This window comes from Phascolarctos cinereus, unplaced genomic scaffold (genome assembly GCF_003287225.1).
Source record: "Phascolarctos cinereus isolate Bilbo 61053 unplaced genomic scaffold, phaCin_HiC Scaffold_4;HRSCAF=312, whole genome shotgun sequence".
Classification (NCBI taxonomy): Eukaryota; Metazoa; Chordata; class Mammalia; order Diprotodontia; family Phascolarctidae; genus Phascolarctos; species Phascolarctos cinereus.
The window spans coordinates 92,951,272-92,965,596 of record NW_027555847.1 but is presented as its reverse complement, the minus strand read 5'-3'; the positions used below and the strand labels follow the sequence as shown (position 1 = coordinate 92,965,596).

Here is a 14,325-nt window from a genome sequence, read left to right as displayed (position 1 = left end):
CCTTGAGACCCATTCCCCACAGAGGCCTGACCTGTGGGTTGCTGGTGTTGGAGGTATCATCCCCAAGGCTGGGCTCCTGGAAGCTGGTCTCATCCAGTACATTGGAGAGGCTGGAGCTGTGGCGGCCCCGGAGGGGTGGGAAAGGCCGTCCCCCTTCCAGTGGAGATGGTGTGCTAGGAAGGCTGACAGGGGTCAGGTTCTCACCGCTGCCCACGGTGGCCCCAGACCCCGTGCTGGCCAGTTCCGGGCCCAGGTCAAAAGGTGAACAGAAGGGTGAGAGTGGCTGGTAGTTAGCTTCTAAAGATGGTGGGTCACTGGGGACCACGGCGGATAAGGAGTGTCTCACACTATCAGAGGGCGACACCTCAGTCTCTGGAAAGCTCTCGGAAGACTCCAGAGAGGCCTCAAAAGGCAGAGGCAGGAAGACGTCACTGCTCAGCTCCACAGCCGCTGGCTCTGGGGGGTTCGGCAAGGGGGCAGCAGGAGCTTCTCGGACGTACAAACGTGTTAGGATGTCCTGCCATCCCACCTGGCGAGCCAGCTGCCGCACCATATCTGGCTGCCCGTAGATCAGGTGGAACAGCTGCATGAGATTAAACCATCTATTAGTTCCCATTCTTATAGCCCTTCAGGGTATACAAAATACTATCCTCATCTCTGGGAGGTGAAAGTACATTGTAGTGAAAAGAGCACTGGAGAGAAAACTCTAAAATCCCAGGTCCAAATCCTGGTTCTGCCTTTCACTTACCTGTGTGACCTTGGCCAGAGCCTCAAAGGTTGTAACATATCCAACTGTACACCACTAATAAGTGACAAGGCCAGGATTTGAACTCAAGTCTTCTGAGTCCCTCTTTCATAGGATCATAGACTTAGGGACGCTAGAAATCATAGGCTCTAGAGCTGGGAGGGACTTCAAAGGCCTGTTTTACAGATGAGGAGGCTGACACCTGACTTGCTCACAGACATCACGGCTTATAGTATTTATATGGTGCTTTTAGGCTTGAAAAGCACTTTACATATATTATCTCACTTGATAATCTGGTCATGGAAGTAAGTGGGATATGTGGGATTTGGATTCCCGTCTCCCTAGGTGGTGGGTTTTTTTTTTTTTGGTGAGGCAATCAGGGTTAAGTGACTTGCCCAGGGTCACACAGCTAGGAAGTGTCTGAGACTGGATTTGAACTCAGGTCTTCCGGACTCCAGGGCCAGTGATCTATCCACTTCGCCACCTAGCTGCCCTGTAATGGAACTGGGGGTGTTTGTTTTTTTTTTTCTCTCCCTAGTCTTCTTGACCCCAAGTTCAGCACTCTATAGACTACAATAAGCTGCCTCTCACTGAGCCAATGGCAATGGTCTCCATGTTTACCTAGGAGCATTCTGACATTTCTATTATCATCTCACCAGGGAGGAACTCAAACACTCTATATCACCCTATTCAGAGACTGTGGAAGCATCTACCAATCACTGGCTCATTTTCCTTGTTTCTCAAGTTTAGGCTTAAATCTTCCTTTCCACCCCAGCCTTTGTCTTCCTTCCATGACACCAACTTGTTTCTGAAGATGGTTGAAGAAGGAAATGGTACATTCTGTCCTGGCCCCCAGGGCTGGTCTCTTCACTCTTAATCCTTTTTCCTCCTTTCTGGGGTTCCTGGGTCACAGCCCCCTTTCCCTCTGCCTATAGTCCCCACTCCTAGGAGGACCCACCTCGCATACTCACCTTCCTACACATGTCCAGGCGGACACTGAGCTGGGCCCGGTGGGACAGATATACAACAGCCACCAAGTCCTTGAGGTTTGGGCAGTCTGTGAGAGGAAAGGGAGGATAAATGGCTCCTCATATGTTAGACTACTGAGCCCCCCACTTCTTAAAGGAGCAGGCTGCTTTCATTGCTCTTCTCTTGGCTTCCCTAGTCCTGTTCCTCTAACCCTACCCACTAATAAGTGACATGAATTTTCCCTCACATTCTTCCACTAAAACCTTTGAGATGATAAATTATATGATGGCCAGGGCACTGCTCTTCAGGGCCTATCACAACACACTAAAAAAATGGTGAATGAATGAAATTCCAAGACCCCTTTCTTGAATGCCATAGTTCGCCAATCTGTAGATATTCTTTTTTTTGGCAAGGCAATCGGGGTGAAGTGACTTGCTAGTGAGTATCATGTGTCTGAGGCTGGATTTGAACTCAGGTCCTCCTGACTCCAGGGCCGGTGCTCTATCCACTGCACCACCTAGCTGCCCCCATATTTACCAATCGGTTCCACGTGTCTGGACCTTTCCAGCTCCAGAAACTCCCCAGATCTAGTTTACTTTCTTCCCAGTTATCTCACCCCAACCCCTACCTGCACTCAGGACCTGCTCAGAGAGGCCCCGGCAGAGATGAGAGGAGACAGGCCCATCTGGCAGGCAGGCGATGAGGCCCTGGAGACCACAGTCCTTCAGCTTGAGCCGATGCTTACAACGCTCGGGCACTCGATCACTCTTCAAGAGCTTACTCAGGATCTGGCGAAGGACAAAACAAGAGTGAGATGAGCCAGGTTGGAAACGGATAGCTTGTGAAGCCCATGCTCACTGGGAGGTCCTATTCTCCAAGCATGTGAACTCAGAAGTGGAAAGAACCCTGGATTTGCAGTCAGGATCTCCAGGAGTCTAGATTCAAACCTACACTCTCTCACCTGTGCAACTTTCAGCAAGACCTTTCCTTCTCCGGGCCTTACAGTTTGCTCTTCTGTAAAGTGGGCTAGACTGCCTGGCTCTAAGTTCTATGTCCTATGAGCTAACTCAGCTCTGTTGGGGTGATCCTCAATTTAAAAATCCAGTGTTCTCTCTACTGCTAAGTGTTAAGTAGCATACCTGAGACTTGAACCCAGGTCCTGTGACTGACTCCAAATCCTCTGTTCTATCTGGGATAACCTGTAGCTCTTTATCAGCTTCATGCCTAGTTCCCCTGACCCACCACTCTTTATTTCGTTGGAGGCAGTTGGGGTGAAGTGACTTGCCCCAGGGTCACACAGCTGAGGCCAGATTTGAGCTCATGTCCTTGTGACTCCAAGACCGGTACTCTACCCACTGTGCCACTTAGCTGCTCCTCCCTCACTATATCCCTTCTCTGAACTCCTTACAGTCCAGTTTGGACCCAGACACACCAGCCCTTGTCTCAGCCAATGATGGAAGCCCTGCTGTGGCCAGTTTCTTGCCTATGTGCATCACAAAGTGTCGGAAGGGAACTTGGAGACACTCTGTCATAGGATCATAGACTTAGAGCTGGCAGGGAGCCTCGAGGACATCTGGCCCGATCCTCCTATTTTACAGGTGTAGAACTCGAGACCCAGAGAGGCGACTTGTTCTGGGTCAAACAGTTACATGTAAGAGGGAGAATTTGAAGCCAGGTCTTCCAGGTTCTGAGCCCAACATTCTATCCACAATGTCACATTGCTTAGAGAAGTCACTTATATATAATCACACACACACACACACGCGCGCATGCACACACATATACAGCTTGTGAGTTGGCAACAGCTTTGTAGATGTAGAGGTAGGGGAGACTGGGATTTAAAATAAGATTCTCCGCCCCCCAAACCAGTGCTCTTGAGAGGATACTACACTGAGTGGCAGGGTCCTCTTCTGCATCCACCCCCCCAAAGTCCCCAATTCTCCCAGAGATACTGACATAGGGGATAGGCATGCCCACAAATCTCATGCCTGGATCCTCATTCAAGCCTCCAATGGGGATGTCGGTGCAGTTCCCCTGGCGGGGACTAGACTAAGAGGAGAAGGTGTCAATGGCTCACCTTGAAGACCTTGTCACGCAGCTGGTCAGAGAAAGACCTGTGTACCACTAGGGCAAACAGTACCTCCACGTTATTTGGCTCTAACAGGAAGGTGCAGAGGGGCTCCTGGACTGGTGAGCTCCGAAGCAGGTTCAAAAGCATGTCCAAAACCCCACATACCTAGGGTGGAGGGAGAGTCACTCAGAGTCCACAGATTCTACCCTGGATTCAGAACAGGCAGGACATCACCTACATTGCCCCATTCCCCATACAGCCTGCTTTCCATCCTGGTCATTGTGATGGCTTTCAGGCTGCTCCCCATTCTCTTGCTGAACTCATATCCATGCATTAAGGCTCATCTCAAATGGCCCCTCTTACAGAAAGCCTTCCTCAACAACCCTCTTTTCTCCCCGGGATCTCTCATGCCATGCTGTTTGCACTTCTCTTGGAATATGTCAAGAATCTGGGATTTTGTCACTGTGGGTCCTCCCCCCGACCCAAGCAGATTCCAACCATTTCATGTCTCAGTGGGTTTAAATTTCTATCCCCGTCCTCAGACTGCAGTATAGCACACTCCCAGGACTGTGTGGAAGCCTTCCTTTCTTAATGCAAAGCTCAGCAGGGCCTTTGAGAACCCAGGGTCACATCCAAGTGACAAAGAGGCTCTTCTGCTCACCCAGACCAAGCCCTCTACTTGTATCCTTGATCCTATCAAGGGACAGTTTGTCCTGTTCGTGATCCCCTCTTCTCTCTCATTTTCATTTTCTCCTTATCTACTGACTCCTTTCCCTGCTACAAACGTTCCCTGGCTCTCTGACCCTTACAAAAAAGCTTCATTTGACCCTGTCAATCCCCAAAGCTATCATCTTATATCTTTCTATCAGCCAAACTCCTAGGGAAAGTGGTCTGTGTTCATTTCTTCCCCTCCCACTCACTTCTCAGTCTCGTGCCATTTCACTTCTGATTTTTTCTTGCTCTTTCCAAGGTCGCCTATGATCTCTCAAAGCTTAAATCCAGTGACTTTCTTTCAGTCCTCATCCTCCTTGACCTCTCTGTGACTTTTAACATAGCCAGGTACTTTATATTCTTAGATAGCCTTCTGCTCCCCGACCCCCATTATTAGCTTTTGTGACACTGCTCCCTCTCAGTCATCTTCCTCCTTGTCTGACCACTCTTTCTCAGTCTCTTTTGCCAGATGGAATGTCTTTTCCTCCTCTCTTTTAGCTTCTCCAAAATCCACAGAATCAAGGTTCAGCTCAGGTACCACCTCTTACAGGAAGCCTCTCCTGATCTCCCCCCACCCCCACCAATTGCTAATGTTGTCTCTTTCTTCATACTATCTTGTTGGCATGCTGTGTCCTCTAGGAAAATTATAAGCTCCTAGGGCAGAAATTATTATTTTTTTTCTTTCTTTGAATTCCCACCTTGTACAGTGTCAGTGTTTAATAGTGGTTTGTTATGCTGAATTGAGGAAGCACTGGAGGAGGATATCAGTAGATGAATCAATGAATACTGTGTCTTACAGTCATCTGTACTTGGGCCTTATACTCCTAGTAGTCTTGTCAGCTCATGTGTAAATTTTGCATCTACCCTAGTGCCTAGCACAGAGTTCTGCAGACAGTAGGCTGTTTAGCAGATGCTTTCTGCTCCCTGATCTCTGCACCCTGCCGGGGTCTCGGGGGCTGCTCCTGAACCACACCACATGCTCTGCCTTCTCCAGGTCCATGCACCTTTCTAAGAACCACCCCAGGTATGCTGCCCCCTCAGGCTGCTTCCAGCCTGCCCTGCCTTTGTACCTGGCCTTCGTCACTGGACCCAGCCAGGTAGTGGAGCACTGCATGCATCTCCTCCGGGGAGAAGCTTCGGGCCAGGAATTCCTTGACCAGACTGAACAGGGAGGTCTGCACTGTTCTTAAGTCATCCTCAGCAAGCGGACGCTCCCTCTGTGGGCTGGGACACAGGGAAGGAAAAAGCAGAGGTGAGAGATGAATAAACAAAGGCAGAGACATGGGTTAGGGAGAAAAGGACAGAGAGAAAAAAGGAGAAAGAGGAGGAGGAGAAGAACACGCACACTGTCACTCTGTCCCCTCACCTGTAATGTGCACGCACTGAGTCAAGGATGTATTGGACTCCGTATTTCTTTCGAACCTTCTGTCTGTGTTCCTTGATGGTGCTGGACAGGTACTGAATATGACCTGGTCCCAGGGGCAGAGAGAGCTGTTTATTTCCTGCACATACTTCCTATCTCCCAGTTGGACTCAGGCAGGAACTATTTATCCTCCTCAGACTGGAAGCTCCTTGAAGGCAGGGCTGACAAGTTTTCTCCCTTGGCTCTATCAGGCCAGTAGTTCCTCAAGAGTAGAGACATATCTCCTTTTCTCTTCCTAGCTCTCTCTCCCGGCATCTAGGCCAGGGAAGGTGAATGCCCATTATGGGACAGGCATAGAAGACACTATTGCAAGGGGGAGCCCCAATCCCTGATGCCCCCTTGGGAGTGTACTACACGCCCAAGGCCCTGCCCCTGCCTGTCCCAGGAGAGTGAAGCTTCCTGCCTCGATGTTCTCAGGGGACAGAAGGGAGGTATGAGGGGACAAGCCTCACCCAGACGGACAGCAAAGTCACTGTGGCTCCATAGATGGAAGCTGAAAAGCAGGTGCTGGTAGAGCAGGTGCAAGAGGGGCCCGTTGCCCTCGGAAGCTACCTGCTCCATGAGCATCTGGGCGGCCATCAGGACATTCATGTCCATGCAGTGGCTGGGGACCTGGGGAAAGGAAAGCCAGGAAGGTTAAGTTGAATATCCCAAGGACACACAGGTCTTAAGTGTCAGAGAGATAGGATTTGAACCTAGGTCCTCTAATTCCAAAACCAATGCTCTTTCTACAGGACCACACTGCCTCTCCTTAGAAATCTAGTATATTGGAACAGGCAGGAATCTTATCTGGAACATCTAGCCCAGGAGTTCTTAACCTGGGATCTATGACTTCTAAAAATTGTTTAAATAAAAGTATTTCAAAATAATTGTGTTTCCTTTATAATTCTATATATTTTATTTTATGCATTTAAAAACATTCTAAGAAGGGGTCCTTGCAGTTCCAGACTGCCAGAAGAATCCAGGACACAAAAAAGGTTAAAAATCCTGTTCTAGGCCAACTACCTCATTTTGTAGTTCAGCAAATAAGCTTAGTTACAAGGGTAACTGGTCCAAGGTCATTGCAGCACAGTGAGAATTAAAACCCAAGTTTCCTGACTCCCAGGCAATTACTCTTTCTACAGCACCTCACTGCCCCCCAGTCACCCAACAACCCCAGCTCACCATCTCTTACTACCTGTGAGACCTTGGGCAAGTCATTTACCTGATCTTTCTTGGCCTCGGTTTGTCAATTACAAAATAAGGGGGGCTGGACCAGAATGATCACTCAGATCCACTACAACTCTAAATTCAGTGATGAACCTATGATACGGATAGTAATAACAACCCCTTCTATTTGCAGGGTGCTTTGGTTCACACAGCATTTTCATAATGACTAGATCCTTGCAAAAACTCTAGGATATAGACAGATCAGGTATTACTACCCCATTTGGCAGATGAGAAAACTGAGGCTCAGAAATGGGAAATAACAGTCATCATGACCCAGTATATTCACTCTATCCAAACTGGAATTTAGGGAATGAGTTGCCAAGTACCAGCTCAGAGCACACAGACCAGCTGAGCCATAAGGATTAGGACAAGCCCAATCTTTTCCCTTGCCCCATGTCCCCCCTCCTGAGGGAGCCCAGATCTCCATCTCTATAGGCCCTTACCTTCTGCAGTAATGCCCCAATGATGGCTGGCCCATGGCATTGCATCAAGCTCTCCTGATTCACCAGGTGTCCTCGAAGAAAATTCTTCACCATGAGCAAGAAGGCAGCTACACCATTCCGTTCTACTCGGCCCTCTTGGGTGGAGGGGAGGCGAAGAGGAAGGGGAGGTCAGAGGGAAGGAAGGCAGAGAGGGCAGTAGGATGAGGCTGGTGATGGGATCTGGGGGAGGGGAAGAGTCACATAGGGATGGAGGAGGAGAACCTATCACTGGGGGTCCCACTGGGGGTGGGGGGTGGGGCCTGAGAATGGAGAAGCTGCCTTGCCTTGCCAGACCACATCATCTAATCTAAACCTCTTCACTGGGGAAACTGAGGCTCAGAAAAGCTAAGTGCCTTGTCTAAGGTCACAAAGCTAATAAGTAATGTTCTTTTCACCCATTTGGTTCTAGAAGAGATCTTATAGACCATCTAGTCCGGGGGTTCTTAACCTGGGGTCTGTGAACTTGTTTTTAAAATCTAACTGACTGATTTCCTTTATATCTCTAAATATTTTATTTTGTTTAAGAAAAAAATGAGGGAAGCTAGGCGGCACAGTGGATAGAGCTCTGGCCTTGGGTCAGAAGGACCTAAGTTCAAATCCAGTCTCAGACATGTGCCTTAGCTGTGTGACTCTGGGCAAGTCACTTAGCCCCCATTGCCTCACCAAAAAGCAAAAAAACCCAACCAAACAAATAAACAAAAAAAGATTCTGAGAGGGGGTTCACAGGCTTCCCCAGAACACCAAAGGAGTCTAGGACACACAAAAAGGTTAAGAGCCCCTCATTTAATCTGACTCCATTTTGCAGATGAGGACACTGTGGCCCAGAGAAGGAAGGTAACCCGCTGACGGACCCATAAGGAGCAAGAGTTGGGATTCAAACCCAGGTCCCTTGACCCCAAATCTGGAAATCTCTTCTCTCCATCACACTCCCTCAACTGTAGTCACAGACTCATGGGATGTGGAGTTGGAAGAGGTTTTGGTATGAAAGAGGAGGCTAAAGCAGGGCATGGCGGGAAAGGGTCAGAGAAGCCCCCAAAGACAGAAAGGGTTCTTAAGAGAAGCCAGACCCAGGTACAGGAGAGCAAGGAGCCCTCCAAGGAAGGGCCCAGGCTCTTCAGAAGAGAGAAGAGGCTTACCTGAGGACTTACCCAGGGGGATAAGCAGACCCTGGGCATTGTGGGAGGAAGTCAGCTCGGGGCCCACTAGGTCATGGGTTTCAGCCTGTCCCTCAGCTTCCTGGGGCTGGGAACCCACCTGTTCTAGGAGGGGCAACAGAACTCCCATCCCTCCCACGCAGTTCACCACATCCTAGGGAATAACAGGGTGAGGGTCAGGAGGACAGGCTTGTGAGGGTCACAGACACCTCCCTTTGCCTACCAGGAACCCACAGTCCCTGAGCTCCAAGGTCTGCTTGGGCCCTTCACCTCCCTTTTACCCTCCCTCCTTTTACTCTCCAAACATGACTCCATCTTTCAGGGGCCATTTCTGTAGTCCTAGCCCATAAAGATCTCCCCCTGTCCGGACAGACCTTTCCCCAACAGTCAGTCTCAACCACATGCTTGGAGCTTCATTAAACAATGCCTCCTATACACACAGTGAAGCCTCATCTCTCCAGCCTCTAGATCCTAAGGTCCTGGGGACTATAGAAAGGAAGACCAGGATGGAGCAGAACAAGGTTAAATGATCAGAATGGAACAGAATAGGACAGAGCAGAATGGACTGAAAGTACAGAACATAATAGAAAAGAATATAGAATAAAATAGAATTTTAAAAGACAGAACAGTATTGAAGGAAACCTATGACCGGACTCTCACTGCTCCGACATCTCTTTTGAGCTTGATCTTCAGACCTAGGGCAGCCATCACCACCTCCTTGCCATTGATACTGACTGCCTTCTTTGGCATCTGAGGTATCCCAGCTGTCTTGGGCACTATGACCCCCCCACCCAGGAACCAGGAATCTGAAGGCCCCTGTCACTCCGTAAGGCCTGGGGTCTACTATCGCCTCCTACTTCATCCCACCCGCGGGACACTCCCGACGACCACAGTCATACTCACATACCTTCACATCCCAGTTCACCACTTTGTGTCCTGTTAAGCGCCCATCTAGCCCATGGCTAGGAGACAGGTCCAGACAGATTTTATTCTTACAGGCCTGAGTGAAGGGAAAAGTGAGCTGTCAGGGCCTGCGGGTCTCCAATCCCTAACCTTACCCAGCGGGAAGGAAGGAAAAAGAGAAGGTGGCCCTGTGACCCTTATGACCCCACCCCACTCCCTGGAACTTCTTTTCTTCCCCAGGTTAGGACACATTTGGGGGTGGGGAGAAGAACCTAGGGGTCCACTGATAGGCTCTCCCTTGGAAGTCAGGTTGGAAATCACACTGGGGGCAGAAAGGAAGCAGGAGGATTAAAAGGCAAGATCTGAGGCTGGGGGGCTCAGGATGCCTGACTTCTGTTTGGGCCAAAGCCCCTACTCTACAGGAATCATCCTCACATCCCATTCTAGCCCTCAAACTCTGCCCTGGGCATAAGAATGAAGATAGGGACTTTAGAGTGCAAACCAATAGTGGGCAGTGATGGAAATGGAAGACGGGGTGAGGAATGAATGGAGAGGATGTACAAAGAGGTGAGAGGATGGCAGACGTGGGAAAGTTGTGGGAAACAGGGGATGAAAGGTTCTGGGGGATATAAGAGAGGAATGAGGTCATACGTACAATAAGTGAGAAAGAGAAGGGTGCAGGTGGTGGGTATACGGTAAAGGGCGGAGGAGGTGGAAGATGGGATGAAGAGGGATAAAAAGTAAAAGATGATTGTAGGGAGTAGCAGATGGGGCGGAGGACGGAAAATGAGGGACAGCTGTGAGGAATGAGAGTGGAGATGGGGGATGGTGATAGAAATAGAGAACAGGGGATGGGGGAGGGAGAGAGTTTCAAGGCTGAGGATAAATATGAAGGACAGAAGCAGCGGAGAGACGACAGAGATGGAGGCCTGGGATAGAGGTGGGAGACAGGGTGTGGCAGGGCTAGAACCTGGGGTGTGTAGTGGAGAAGCATCTTGTTGCCGAGCTCCTGCAGTTCCCCCTCTGGTTTGAAGGGAGATGTCTCATTGGGCCCTGGAGAAGGGAAAAAAGTGTCAGGCCTTCACCCCGTCCTCCGTCCTCCCCCCAAGAGGAAGACAATGGGCTGGTGTCGACTTAGCCTGGTCCCATTCCCCTCCCCCACTTTGCACATCTGGGCTCCCTTCACTGGATGATGGGTCTGTTCTCTTGAGCCTCCCTGGCCCCAGATGTGGATCTGATTGCTACCTGTCCTGTCCTTCAGTCTCCCTCTACCCAGAGCCAGCTCTGCTATGAAATGGGGCTGGCCCAGGGATGGGTACGAGACAGACGGGCGCCACTGGGGGCAGGGTACTTTTTAATAAGACTTTTTATGAGCACACATAATTTTAGTAGCAGAAACCCTACTCTCCATGACCTGGAAGAATTAAAGTCACTTGTGTTACAGTAAAGCTCAAAGGCTCTGGCAGACTTCCTATAATCTGTATATGCGTGTGAGTATGCGTGCACACGTACAGGTAATTTTTACACTTTTGCCTGGGGTGCACAAATGCCTTGCCTCCCAGCTCTGTAAATGTTTCCCTGACCGCTCCAAACCTCTCCCTGTAGCACTGCCCAAAGATGACAACTGCCAAATTAGGATATGAATCTGAATTGTCTGACCACATCACTCCCTTCAAGAATCATCAATGGCTCCCTATTACCCACAGGATAAAGTACATGCAAATAAAGTTATCCAGCTCCCTCCACAATCTGGCACCAGCCTGCCTTTCTAGCCTCACTTCCTCTACTACTTTGCATAATCCAGCCAAAACAGACAATCAACTGCTCTCCAGTTCCATCATGCTTTCTCCCGGAACATACCATGTTCTCATTCTTGACCATAGAAATCCTGGGAATAACAATAACAGCTGGCATTTATGTAGCACTTTAAAGGTTGCAAAACACTTTGCTGGCATTACCTCATTGGAGCCACACAACCACCTTGATAAAGGAGGCACTACAGGCATTATTATCCCCATTTTACAGATGAGGAAAATGAGGCTTAGGAAAATTAAGTAAGTGACTCACCTAGAGTCATACCACTAGTCAAAAGCAAAATTCAAACTCATGTCTTTCTGACATCAAGTACAGCCCTTCATGTATTCCACTACAAAGTGATTTTCAATGTAACTGCCCACATCACTCCCCAGTCAAACTCCAATGGCTCCCTGTTGCCTCTAAGAGCCAATAAAAACTCCTCTGCTTGCCATTAAAAAGAAATTTTTCCTCTCTCCTTGGCATTTACAGCCCTTTGCAACCCTGACTATCTTTCCTATCTTTATTCTTTATATATATGTTATTCTTTATATTTCTACATACACTATTCTTTATATTATATTCCCATATACATTATGTTATGTACACATCTATATACATATGTATATAATGTATATATCTATATATTTTACTGTTTATATGTTATTCTTTATATTATATTTCTATATATATTATTCTTTATATTTCTATAGACATTATTCTTTATATTTCTATATGCATTATTCTTTATATTTCTACATATTATATTATGTATATATCTATATACATATGTATACAATGTATACATATCTATATACATTATATTATGTTTATGCTATACTTTATATTATATTTTTATTACATTATTCTTTATATTTCTATAGATATTCTTTATATAATATTTATATATTATTCTTTACATTTCTAGTACATTATTCTTTATACCATATTTCTATATATTATTCTTTATATTTCTATTACATTATTCTTTATATTTTTATATATGTTATTCTTTATATTATATTTCTACATATGCTATTCTTTAGATTTCTATATATAATTCTTTACATTTCTATGTACGTTATTCATTTTATTATATTTATGTACATTATTCTTTAGATTTCTACAGACATTATCTTTAGATTTTATTTATATACATTATTCTTTAGCTTATATCTACATACATTACTCTTTATATACATTATTCTTTATATTTCTATATACATTATTCTTTATCTCTCTATATACATTACTCTTTATATTCTACTTCTACATACATTAATCTTTCCAACATTCTTCCCCTTCATGTACACTATCGCCTAACCAAACTACCCTTCCTCTTCCTCATACGCAGTTCTCACTTCCTGTCTCCCATGCCTAGAATGCATTTCTTCTTTCCTCACTTCTACTTCTTAGAAACCCTAGTTTCCTCCAAGACTCAGCTCAGGCCACACCTCCTGAAAGAAGGCTTTCCTGAGCTTGCTCTCTCCTTCCCTTTCCCTTCCCCTCCCTCCAAATCACCTTGTGTCTATTGGTGCATATACCTCCTCCTGTTCGAATGTAAGCCCCTCAAGGGGAGAGTTCTCTTGTCTTTGTATTCCCAATGCCTATCACAGTTGGTGGCACACAGGATGCACTTAATAAATGCTTTCTGATTAATACAAATGCTGTTATTATCAATAATGATAATGATACATTCAGAAAAAGAACTATGGAGTCTAAATGCAGATCAAAGCATATTATTTGCTCTCTCTCTTTTTCTTTTTTTTTTGTTTCTTCTTTCTCATGGTTTCTCCCATTAGTTCTAATTCTTCTTTACAACGTGACTAATGTGAAAATAGGTTCAATATAAATGTATATGTACAGCCTATATCAGATTGCATGCTGTCTTGGGGTGGGAGGAGGGGAGAAATGGGGAGAAAGTTTGGAACTCAAAATCTTATGAAAGTGAATGTTGAAAACCAAAAATAAATAAAATTTTAAAATAATGATAGTGATAACAGACAGCAAATAGTAACAGTTCATATTTCTCTAGCTCTTTAAGGTTTACAAAGTACTCTCTTGGGGACAACCTTAAGAGCAGGGAGGGTGAGTATTCTCTCCTTTAGTGACTCATCACTGGATTTAGATAGATACAAAATAAAGCGTTTATTAAGCACCTAATATATACCAGGCTCTGCACTAAGCTGGAAAAAGACTCTACCAATTATTGAGACCAACCCCTTCATTTTACAGATGAGGAAACCCTGGTTAAGAGAAGAGAAACAATTTGCCTAAGGTCACACAGACAATAGGTAATAATCATAGTCCCCTCTCTTCATCCTCACATGTTGAAATCCTGCTTTTCCTTAAAGCCCCAGCTCAAGGGTCACCTCTTCCCTGATCTCCCAGGTAAAAGCCCTACTGCACTTTGTCTGGCTCTCCCCTTTGCTCACAAGATGGCTTTTAAAGCATTCTCAAACTTACATAGGTACTCCCCCTTGATATGTGGTTAATACCTGAAGGCAAGGAATGCCTTTTTATTCCCAGTAATCAAGAATGGGGCTTTACACATAGTAGGCACTTAATAAATGCTGAATCACATTAAGTTGGCAGCTGTCATTCACAGACTTACTGTTTTTGAACTTTTCATGATGATACACAATCATGCCTTACTTCCCAACTAGGCTATAAGCTCTCTGAGGGCAAGGATTATGTTCCATTCATCTCTATAACATTCCTCATGCCCGTCCTTCCCCATTCTATGACACCTAGCACATATACTATGCTGAATAAGTTTTTATCGAATGTGTGACATAAGAAATCATTTTCAATCAGTCAGGAGCCAGGCCTCTATCCTCCAACTTGATCTAATTGGATAGCTT

General features: G+C 46.5%; 1 protein-coding gene across 1 annotated transcript in view; it reads right to left on the bottom strand.

Moving 5' to 3' along the window:
* NBEAL2 (neurobeachin like 2) overlaps positions 1-14,325 on the bottom strand; it is a 102,023-nt gene that overhangs the window by 42,900 nt on the left and 44,798 nt on the right. Inside the window, 11 exon segments of the mRNA XM_078152446.1 lie at positions 32-583; positions 1,717-1,802; positions 2,343-2,502; positions 3,792-3,950; positions 5,567-5,720; positions 5,863-5,965; positions 6,372-6,531; positions 7,572-7,705; positions 8,747-8,918; positions 9,672-9,764; positions 10,638-10,720. Of these exon segments, the coding sequence (XP_078008572.1) occupies positions 32-583; positions 1,717-1,802; positions 2,343-2,502; positions 3,792-3,950; positions 5,567-5,720; positions 5,863-5,965; positions 6,372-6,531; positions 7,572-7,705; positions 8,747-8,918; positions 9,672-9,764; positions 10,638-10,720 (1,856 nt within the window).